Source organism: Panicum hallii, chromosome 3 (assembly GCF_002211085.1).
Source record: "Panicum hallii strain FIL2 chromosome 3, PHallii_v3.1, whole genome shotgun sequence".
In the NCBI taxonomy this organism is placed as follows: domain Eukaryota; kingdom Viridiplantae; phylum Streptophyta; class Magnoliopsida; order Poales; family Poaceae; genus Panicum; species Panicum hallii.
In genome coordinates this window covers 63,316,242-63,327,358 of record NC_038044.1, presented here as the reverse complement: position 1 = coordinate 63,327,358, position 11,117 = coordinate 63,316,242, and the positions used below count along the sequence as shown (strand labels likewise).

Sequence of the window (11,117 nt, the reverse complement as noted above, 5' to 3'; positions counted from 1 at the left end):
CCTATCCTTGCTTTTCAACGTCTTCCCTCTGCTGATTGGATGCCTACACAGTAATACTGATAGACACATTTACATCATCATTTTTGAACGAAATTATTTGACATTATATTATCATCATTATTCCTCTCCATTGCTTGCATAACTGCATTTCCTTTTGCTTCCGGAATGCAACCGTCCAAGGAAGAGGAATTTGGTTTGCCAACAGCTAAACATGTTGCTTCAATTGTTTGTACATGCAGACCTAGCTCTGAACCGGAAAGAGTCAATGGCTGCTGACATTCTTGAATGTAATGTTCAGAGAATAATCATGCATGCGTGTCAGAACAATTGGTGTTTTCCAGAGCAACTCAACAGAATGACACTTAATTATCTTGTTTGGAGATTGAGCTGTAATTTTTACTTTCATATATTTTGTTTCCAAAATAACGAGCTGTGTCTTTTTTTTTGAGACCCTGAGCTTCTTATCTTAGAGTAAATATGGGCAGTATAATTGAGTCAGCAGATAACATTTCCGTACCAATTCTTTGGAGATCTGGTTAGTACGTCCATGTGGATGCACAGCTGCACGCAATCAAGCTGCTGATATTATACATGTCAGGCCCACATGGTTATGTAAATATGATAAAGCTTCTACGGCTCTACTTCTACTTGCGTTCTTTGATCGTATTACGCGTTTTATTTCTTTGTTTGTTTAAAAGAACAGAGAGAAGCTTTGCGTACTAGACACAGCTTTCAGGATCTGCAGAGAATTTCGGTCAGAGCTAGCTAGCTCCACACGCATAATAGGTGCCCACTTTGATTTCTGACCACACGAAATGTCTCCGCAATGATCTTCCTGTAGAAATTTGAAGGCTTATTATTTTGCAATAAATGAATTTTTATATACATCAGTCATAGTTCTTGAAGTGGAAGCAGCTGGACGAGGACATCAGTTAACCCACCAGCTGTAGATGTCATGATGAATACTTGATTTGCAAGCAGGCCTCCTATTGGGTAAGAATGAACTGTGTGACCACGCTGCGTTGGATCTTGATGGCTCTCTCCCTTGTTTACTTTACTTTCTAGGGTTTAATTTATATATATATATATATATATGTTTGTGCTTTTTCACCCTAATTACGTATACTAATCTCCCAGATTTAACCGTGGCCAATTAGTTAGCTGTAATAATCATGAAAGGATAGAAAATAGCACAAGCTGGCTTTCTTGAAACAACCGCTCACGATCCAGTTGGTGGCATTACACGTCACCCCAATGCAAGATGGCAAAATTGCACGACAACGACATCCTCGAGCATCCCATTGTACTGTCCACATATTCTCTCCCTCTCTCTCTCTCTACTGTTCATTTAGCATGAGAAAAACGACGATCTCCAGCCATTTCCGGCACAACAAAAAATCAAAAGTTTTGCTCCATGTTTTGTGATAAGCAATTCAATGAACATTTGAACGGGTAAAACCATTTTCAAAATCCCCACTCCAATGTAACAACAGACAGATCAGAGATGCTTACATGCATACGGTATACCTCTTTTGTACGTGCGCACTGTTCACAACTTTTGTAAGCTAGCCCAGTTGAGCGACCACGCTGAAACTTTTGGCACTATTCATGTCTCCAGGACTCCAGCCTGAAAGGCTGCCTGCCCGATGCACACTTTCCTGATCCGCATGGCTCCAGTAAACAAAAATATCTTTCTTGCCGTACTCGGAGACTTTTATAGGCTGTGCTAATTTTTTTTCCTGGGGAAAGAGAAGATGCCAAGACAGGACTACAAGCATTGCAATTGCTAGCGAGACCATTGGGTGTGCGAGTCTAAAAAGGTCAATTGAAGGTGACACCACCTACAGGGCTACATTGTAAACTGCAATACACGGACTTTTAGCCAGACTATAGCATGTGCCATTGTAAAAACTCAGCGAATGCATAATTGTGAAGCACCTTTTTTTACCTTTCGTTCTAGCCTATTTGTTTGGATGTCCTAAACTCGTGGCGTTAAGGAATAATTACAAAATTCAGAAACCACAGACAAATACTCCTTCAGTTTTTATTTTCGAACCAATTAGCTTATCTTAAAAAGCTCGTGTATTAAAAAAATATATAGAGGGAGTGCAACTTTTACAAGTACATCAGGCAGATAGCGAGGTTTCATCTGCTAATTAGAAGCTTGGACATGAACTCCTCTCAGATTGACAGTCAGCTGACGTTGTCCTCGGCTCCTCGCACGTGCAACGACCAGTCAGAATTTAGAGTAGATTAAGGGACCTGATTAGCATCCTAATCAAGCACACAAGCTACCATAGATTCGTCTTCCATCCTTCGTACTGTACGCGTAGCTTGTCAAAATATCAAAGCTCGCAATTTACTAGTCCGACTTGATCCTCTGCGCACCGTATAAAGACACATCGGCACGCCATCCAAGAACAGCAACCGCGACGACCCTTCTCCCCATCCTCTCCAAAGAATCTCATCTCCCCTGCCCAAGCTCGACAAGCAAGGGGGACGGGGAGGGAGAGGGAGAGGGAGAGGCGGCGGCCGGCGGGGAGCTGCAGGCCTGCAGCCCGCGCGCGGAGGCAGCTAGGTCCATCCGCCGGCAAACGGCGCCCCTGATCGAGCCGTGGGCGCGGTAAAAGGCGCGCCTTTTTCTGCCTTGTGGGCGAGCCGATCGGGTTCGAGGGGGCGGCCGGCGGGATGGGCGGAGGGGTCCGGGCGCTGATGCGCCGGAAGCAGGTGGACTCCGAGCGGGCGCGCCCCGCCGGCAGCAGCAACCAGCTCCGCAAGGAGCTCTCCGTTGCCCAGCTTATTACTATCGGTAGAGACACCTCTTCTTGCTCTTGCTTCTTCAGTTATTCCTCTCGGCTTTTTTTTTTCCTGAGCGTTGTTTGGTTTATTTTTGGTGGATCTTTGCGGGGATTATGTCCGAACTCGGGAAGGTGCGATCTTTGCTTTGCTGTTCTTTTCTGCTTGGATCCTGGTGCTTCTCTGCGTTAAAACCTGTTGCGATTTTGTGAATTGCTGTGAACGACGCAGCTTAAATAGTTATCACCCGCGGCTTCAATGAGTTGCCGAGTTCTATAGATGTTGGTACTGAACTCGAGCTTGGATTATGTAACTCTGAGATTTCACTTAGAAAGTTCTTAATTTATGTTTCATCGACTCTTACTCATGAGCAAAGGATGAAAAGGAATCTGAATTCTGAAATGGATACTGCTTCCTTGTCTAGTACTCTAGTTCTTGGTGTGCTTGTTCGACTTGGTTTTAGTTGGGTCACTGTTGCCTGTTGGTATGGTGGGTGGTTCGCCACCTACTAGGCTCTTACTGTTCCAGACATTGCTACCCGGATGATGTAAATGCCTGACTTATGCTAAATACGTAAATTATCTAGTTAATAAAGTAGCGCAAGGTGTAGAAATGTCTACATGATTCTGATATTCGCTAAGTGTTTTCCGCAGTTTTGTAGAGCTTATGGGGATGGCGCGTTTGCTGGACTAACATAATATTTTAGACCAAAAGGATTATCTGTCTTTGTTACTAATTATAGTATCTCATTACTGGAAGTGTTGATCATGCAACCTCTGTGTTATGCCTCAGGTGTCGGTTCAACGATTGGAGCTGGGGTGTATGTTCTTGTTGGGACGGTTGCTCGGGAGCATTCTGGGCCAGCATTGACTCTTTCATTTCTGATAGCCGGAATAGCCGCTGCACTATCAGCGTTCTGCTATGCAGAGCTTGCGAGCCGCTGCCCATCTGCAGGAAGTGCCTACCATTATTCATACATCTGCGTTGGTGAAGGGTAATTTACCAATATGATGGAGTTAATATTATTCATTTTTGAGCATGTCTTTTGTGCTGATGAGTTTCTGTTCTCACATTGTTCAATTTTTAATCATACTACAGAGTTGCATGGTTGATTGGTTGGGCTCTGATACTAGAATATACAATTGGTGGGTCAGCTGTCGCCCGTGGCATATCTCCCAATTTAGTAAGTGGGATTTCCCCTGCATCTGACTTGTTCATGTGGCATATTAATCAATGATTGAATTTGCTCATCTATCTTTACAAACACTAAAAATAATTAAATATTAACCCTATGTTTTTAGGCCCTATTTTTTGGAGGACCTGATAGTCTGCCATGGATCTTAGCTCGACATGAGATCCCATGGCTTGATGTTGTTGTTGATCCTTGTGCTGCTTTCCTTGTTTTCCTTGTCACTGGTCTGCTATGTGTGGGGATCAAAGAGGTTGCTACCTTCTCCGATTCAGCAAGAGTTATCACTCCTTTTCTGAGAATATGTCATCTGATCTTTCCTTTCTCTGTGTTTTTTTTTCAGAGTTCATTTGTGCAAGGAGTTGTGACGGTCCTGAATTGCTTTGTGATGCTATTTGTTATTATTGCCGGTAGTTACATCGGCTTTCAAACAGGATGGGTTGGCTACAAGGTTGCCGGCGGGTAATGCTAAAAATCCTGGTACTTTGATTTCTTTTTTTCTCAAGCCGGCAGGTATTGCACTTACACAGTTACACTACAATGATTTCAGATTTTTCCCTTATGGAGCGAATGGAATGCTGGCTGGGTCAGCAACTGTCTTCTTTGCCTACATAGGCTTTGATTCAGTTGCCAGCACTGCTGAGGAGGTTAGGAAACATCCTATTTCCCTTATCGATTTGCCACTTCTTATTTGATGGACAGTTGGCATCAAATGCAAAATCTTATTCCTTCATCTAAAAAGTAAAAAAAAAACATTATCTTATATTAATTTCTGACAGGTGAAAAATCCACAACGAGATCTGCCATTGGGAATCGCAACAGCGTTATCCATATGCTGTTCCTTGTACATGTTGGTTTCAATTGTTATTGTTGGTCTTGTACCATACTTTGCTATGGACCCAGATACCCCTATTTCATCTGCCTTTGCAAGACATGGGATGCACTGGGCAATGTAAGGACTGCTTCCCATTTTGCCATGAATTATCTGGTGTGCGTCCCACTGAGACTATTCCTGTTCTTATCTTGTTTTTAAGGTATCTGGTAACAACTGGTGCTGTTCTTGCTCTCTGTTCAACCTTGATGGGATCTATATTGCCACAGGTATAAACATCTTTTATTTAACGTGTCATTCAAATTTTTTCTGTGATTCATGGAAAATGAGTCAAGCAGATAAGACCTGCTTCAAATGATTGACTGTATATTACCCTTGTATTCTGCACCCTTTTCTAAAGAACATCTGAATAGTGTTGCCATATTATCTGGATATAGATAATCAGTTCTGCTTTATTTCTTCTATCAACCAACATATGTATAATACAACTTCAATTTATGCTGCTATGGATATTTATAAGTCCACTTCGATACTTCCCTCAGCCGAGAATATTGATGGCCATGGCACGAGATGGCCTGTTACCATCATTCTTCTCTGATGTCCACAAGACGACACAAGTTCCAGTCAAAAGTACAATCGTGACTGGCATCTGCGCAGCTTCTCTCGCTTTCTTCATGGATGTCTCTCAACTGGCTGGAATGGTATGAATTTACAGATCAGTTATTTGAGATTATAGACAAACTTTATCTTGAGGTTCAATTTAATGAATGATCCTTCTCCCCAGAGAGAGAACATGCCAGATATCATGGTAGTGTATGCATGTGAATATATGAGCATTATTAAATAATGTAGCTTGAAGCTAAAAAGGTTTGCTCTTGGTTGCAGGTCAGTGTAGGCACGCTCCTAGCGTTCACTATAGTTGCTGTGTCCATCTTGATTCTCAGGTATGTTCCTCCAGATGAGGTACCCCTGCCATCTTCCCTGCAAGCATCATTCCGTTTGAGCCATGAAAATGATGAGGAAAAGCTGAGGGATACTCTTGGAGATGAGGATCATGAAGAAGGGGCATCTGAGATTACTGATTTTGTAGTAGAATCAATTAAGGACCCCCTTATTGAGAAGCAGCTATATGCAAGTATGTCTGTGCAACTGCATGTCTGACTTATTAATATGCTCTAAATTTCTAAGTACGCGTATGTCAGTTAAGGTAGCTAATAAAGCTGCCTGGTGATTTTTTAGGCAAGTTGGATGAGACAAAACGGCGCAAGGCTGCTGCTTGCAGCATTGCATCTGTCTGCATAGGGGTTCTGGTCCTCACAACTTCAGCCTCTGCTACGTTCTTGCCCTTGTAAGTACGAACAACTCAGCTTATTATGCTAGCTCGCACAGTGAACTTTCCTGCGTATAAGCGAAACACTCAACAATCTAACATATGCCATGCCAGCCTGGTGCGATGCTTCGTTTGTGCCTTTGGTGGCCTGCTCCTCCTAACTGGTCTGGGCGTGCTCTGCTGGATTGACCAAGACGACGGGAGGCATTCCTTTGGCCATTCTGGAGGTACTTGCATCGCATCACACTTGGCCACTCTCTGCTAGATCATGTTTATAAATTTACTTGGATTTACACATCTTGCTGCTGCTTCTGCTGCAGGATTCATCTGCCCATTCGTTCCATTGCTGCCAGTGATGTGTATCCTGATAAACACATACTTATTGATAAATCTGGGGTGAGTTTCTGGTCCTTCCCAGTTTTTCAACCACATGTTCAGAACCGATATACACTTTCACATGTCTGAATTTGTCAATTTGCCCTTGTGTTCTTCAGTGGTGGCACATGGATGCGAGTGGGGGTGTGGCTGGTGATGGGGGTGTTTGTGTACATTTTCTATGGGCGCACCCACAGCTCATTGACAGATGTCGTGTACGTCCCTGTTGCTGAGGCGAATGAGATATATGGGTCGTCATCTGCATCAGAGTTTGTGGCCTAAGGGGAGATGGAAGGAGACATTGTTGAAACCTATCTTTAGCTATTACAGGCTCCAGGATACTTTCTTGCAGAATTTTGAGGAATCAGACTGGAGCAGATCCCAGCTTGAGCAATATGCATTGCAGGCGGGTTTGAAGAATTCAATTTGTACGTCAATTTTTTAAGTGTGCATGTATAAATTGTCATGCACGGCTATGCTTGTGTGCCTCTGTTGGAGGAATGTAAATATTGCATAGATTTATAGGTGGGATTGTTATGAAGGTTTTTGGAAAAAAAGGGTTGCTCTAGGAATTTGTACGGTTAGTAAAAATATGTTCCAAATTCAAAGGTGGAGTTATAATCTCCAACCGAAATAGGGCTGAGTGTAAGGTTTATAATGTGCTGTAAGCCCCGAACACGTTTTATACGATATTGGACAATACCAAGTGTTGTCTTGTAGGAGGCAACTCCACTACATCTGTTCTTTGTCATACAAGCAGGTAGAAATACGATGAACATAACATGAGCAGAAGAGCCTTCTGCTCGGGTAATCAAATTCACCTTTGCAACTGAGTTTCAGTATACATTAATACAACACGAGGTTTTAACCGGACTAGCTACATCGCAACACACAAAAAGAACATCACAGCACATAGTAGTAACAGGCTATCAATTGTACAGATATGATGCATCCTGTTTCCACCAGGTTTCCTTGCCTGGAGTGACCCCACTTCCGTTTCCCACAGAACTCTGAAATTGCCTACTGGTTCATCTTGCGGATGGTGTAACAGGTAGACCCATCAACTGTCTCCATAGTTAATTGATTCAGCCGCAGCAGCATTAGCAGGCAGGCTCTTCCTTTGCGCCCTGCAAGGAAGAAAAGCAGAAGAAAACACAACAAAATGTTAGGTACCACAGCAGAAATTCATCAAGAGCATGTGGCAATGAAACAGCAACCTGACAAAAAGTTTTTGTTCGGAGTGCTATAACATTTGACATTTTCAAATCTACAGGCTAAGAGATGTAACTGCACTTACCAAGCCCTATTGCTCCAGTATCATCTTGATTCAATGCATTGTTACTGCCGAAGTATGAATTTAATTTCAATATTCCCTCATACAATTCCTGATGCAACAAAACAGCGCAGCTTTGAGGCAGATGACACTGTGATAACATAGCTATTGCCATGGCCCATGAATCACGACACCACAAGTCCATTTAGGATCAAGAAGACAAAGAAATAAAAAACAATAATTTGAGGAAATGGAAAGTGAAGATGTTGCAGAATATTTGTCTTCAACTGATTTTCTTAGAGAGTAAAGTTACTAATTTCAAGAACCACATGCTGTAATTTTGTGAACATCCATATCCAGCGTGCATAAAGTACTATGGGCAGAATTACAAGTGTCCAAGTAGGTAAGAAATTCAGACCTCCCAGGATGCTAGACTCTTCATGTAGGGAGGAAGTTGCTCATACTCCTCCTTTGACGCCCTTATCATTTCTTTGAACGAATTGCCTTCATGGAGTTAACAGTGAAAAAAAACAATCAGAATGAGCAAGATTTGATCTGTCTTTAAAACATCCAAGAAATTCATGCTGATCACCTTGATCATTTCTTTCATTCTGGGGAGCTATAAGTTCAGGTTCGTTCATGATCTTTTGTCCATCATCAGCACTGAACAGTATAGAGTATTAAAAAATAAATTGGGCTATTTTTATCTTGAGACTAAAATAAGGAAAGGAACATTAGAGGTAAACAAAGAACAATGGGGAAACGTGAAAGGTGATAGCTATAGATATATGAATGGATTTCTTTCTATTACCTGTCAGGATTCTTGTAAAGCTTCTTTGGGCTTTCATTATAATCTGTGACTGCAAAATCCCAGCAAATATCATTATTCAAGCCAAAAATTAGCAGCTAGCAAGAAATATTAATACGACAAGCATAATGCGATTAATCAGCTCAGATAACCAAAATATTGCCTTGCATACCTTCAGAGGAAAGTGTGGCTAGAGTAGCATCCGAGAATCCAAGGTTCTTCAGTGACCCCCCAAATCTTATGGTAGTCAAGAAAGAACACAATACAGTTTCTAGTGGTAAAGAGTAGCAAGTAGTGACTGAATTTTGAGGGAAATTAAGTTCTCTCAGGTCTCAGCTATGATGCAACCGGTACTTAGGGAAATAGCCAGAATAAGAGAGCTCCTCAAACTTCTGAAGATGAAACATCTACTTTTCAGCCGTGTGCAGAAGGTTTCTCGGACTTGTTAACTTATGCGAAAGAAAATGGTCGTATCACTGGTGTGAAGATCTTGGTTGCCAGGATTGTTCAGGACATGAGTAATGGAATTTGCTATTCTAGCAGTTCAAACGTTGTACTGTATGCGACACCTGAAACAACTAGAATCTTAGTTTTCCAAACAGAACCAAACCAAAGAGAAGGATACAGGGCGTCATCGTCATTGTCGAACCGCCGCCTGTCGGACCTCAGCACCGAGCTCGAGACGCTGAAGCCGCCATTCCCAGGGTCCCCGACCTCCCCGGCGCCACCATCTTCCGCATCCACCTCAGGTTCCACCTCTGCGCGAACGCACCAACATCGGTTCCCAACGCCAGGAAACAAACGCTGCAGAGGTTTGCGAATCGAAGCCAAACCGATGGGGTTTAGCATCGTTACCGGGGGGCTCGTAGCCGAAGGATGCGAGGCGGGACTCGATGGCGTCGGCGTGGCGCGCGTAGACGCTGAGCGCCTCGCCGCAGTGGCCCAGGAGCTCCTCGAAGGAGACGGCGCCGAAAACCATGGACTCGAGGCGGGCAACGTCCGCGCCCGCCGCCTCCGCCAGCCGGTCCAGCTTCTGCAGGAACGCGGTCGTCGCCGAATCTGCGGGACCAGACGCAGTGAGAAGGAGCGGTGCGGGGAGAGAGGGGCGCGCGTGCCGAGGTGGTTACCGAGGTGGATGGGGCGGCGGGAGACGGCGTCGGCGAGCTCGCGGGAGGAGGAGTCTGCGTGGTCGAGCACCGTGGAGAGGGAGGCGCACAGGGACGAGATGCACCGCTCCATCTCCCCTCCCATGGCGGCGGCGGCGATGGGGGGAGGGGCTCGCCGGAGACGGCGAAGGAGGGGAGGAGGGGATTTCTTTCTTTTTCGAAACTTTCGCGAGGGGGGCGCGGGCTAAACTGCTGTTTTGTGAGTTGAGACGGGTGGGCCTTTTTGAGTGATTGGCCCTCGGAAATGTGCTATCGGGCTTTGGGCAGGCCCAGGCTTCGATCATTTTGTATGGGCCGAAAGTGTAGGTCCAACGGCAGAACCTCCTTTTTTGGAAGCTGCATATACATACTGATCGCTGATCATAGCAAGTTTATGAGATTCTTTGGTGATCACTGCCATTGTCGAGAGAGTAGCATGTTGGATTCTGGTGTTCTTTTTTTGTTAATAATAGGCATTAGCTGATGTTTTCCCCCCCTCTTTTCCCTTCTAAATAAAATTCCTAATGTTTACGCACACACGTGGAGCGGACGGGAACTGGTGGCGCTCTTGCAGGCTGGAAGAGGCCACCCACGGCCATCTTCAATAATTGGCACCCAAATTAAACGGGAGCCACGAGCACAAGCTGACAAGCCTCACCCACTACGTTTAATCTCCCTCTGTACCTCGTCAAAAGAAAAGATAAAACAAAGCACAAGTGGAGCAAATTATTAATTCAGAAGGGCGGCAAGAATGAAGCCAATAATATTATTTGGCGTATCAGCGTGGTTTGTCGCGGTATGTTCTCTATCTAACTAGTACTCCCTCCATTCCAAAATAAATATTATTTTAGCATTCAAATTTTATCCTACAATAAGTGTTATTTTAGCTTGTAATTAGATCCATCTAATTAAAGTAATACCAAGTACCAAGAAAATATTGTATAGAAAAACACATAGAGCCAATCAAATACTTTGTAGATGTTACTTTTCTAGTTTCAATACAAATGCATTCATTAAAGGTCCAGACAAATAAATAAATAACACAATTTTCACACTACTACAGAAAATATTTTTAGGGGTGGGTAAAACAACATTTGTAGGGACGGGTCCGGTAACCGCTCCTGTTTCTCGCAGCTAAAAATCGATTTCTAGGGGCGGGTCATGCCCTAACCCGCCCCTAGAAATCAATTTTCAGGGGCGGGTCAGCCCATGACCCACCCCTGGAAATGGTATTTTCAAGAGCGGGTTAGGGTATATGACCCGCCCCTAAAAATTGATTTTAGAGACGGGTTAGGGAATGATCCTGAAATTTCACTGAGTTGAATTTAAATTTTTCAAATCTATTTCCCGCTACCTTTTAAAATTTTGT

General features: G+C 43.7%; 2 protein-coding genes across 3 annotated transcripts; one reads left to right on the top strand and one right to left on the bottom strand.

Annotated features, from left to right (window-relative positions):
• The first annotated feature begins 2,409 nt into the window (after nt 1–2,409).
• On the top strand, nt 2,410–7,257 carry LOC112885822 (cationic amino acid transporter 2, vacuolar-like). Of its 2 annotated transcripts, XM_025951482.1 has the most exons (14): nt 2,412–2,809; nt 3,589–3,790; nt 3,895–3,979; nt 4,098–4,238; nt 4,329–4,447; nt 4,536–4,632; nt 4,765–4,937; nt 5,020–5,086; nt 5,360–5,518; nt 5,703–5,952; nt 6,057–6,165; nt 6,262–6,374; nt 6,468–6,543; nt 6,642–7,257. In XM_025951482.1, the coding sequence occupies exons 1-14, from the start codon at nt 2,689–2,691 to the stop codon at nt 6,802–6,804; spliced, it is 1,875 nt and encodes a 624-aa protein (XP_025807267.1). In that variant the 5' UTR covers nt 2,412–2,688; the 3' UTR covers nt 6,805–7,257. The 2 variants fall into 2 exon arrangements, with proteins under 2 accessions (XP_025807266.1, XP_025807267.1); XM_025951481.1 differs by having other exon boundaries at nt 2,410–2,809; nt 4,098–4,447.
• Nucleotides 7,258–7,294: 37 nt separating this feature from the next.
• LOC112885824 lies at nt 7,295–9,916 on the bottom strand. The gene is made up of 9 exons (XM_025951483.1): nt 9,731–9,916; nt 9,459–9,662; nt 9,229–9,361; nt 8,776–8,840; nt 8,607–8,655; nt 8,388–8,458; nt 8,214–8,299; nt 7,820–7,907; nt 7,295–7,649 (listed from the first exon to the last, which is right to left on the bottom strand). The coding sequence occupies exons 1-9, from the start codon at nt 9,852–9,854 to the stop codon at nt 7,543–7,545; spliced, it is 927 nt and encodes a 308-aa protein (XP_025807268.1). The 5' UTR covers nt 9,855–9,916; the 3' UTR covers nt 7,295–7,542.
• Between the last annotated feature and the right edge of the window lie 1,201 nt (nt 9,917–11,117).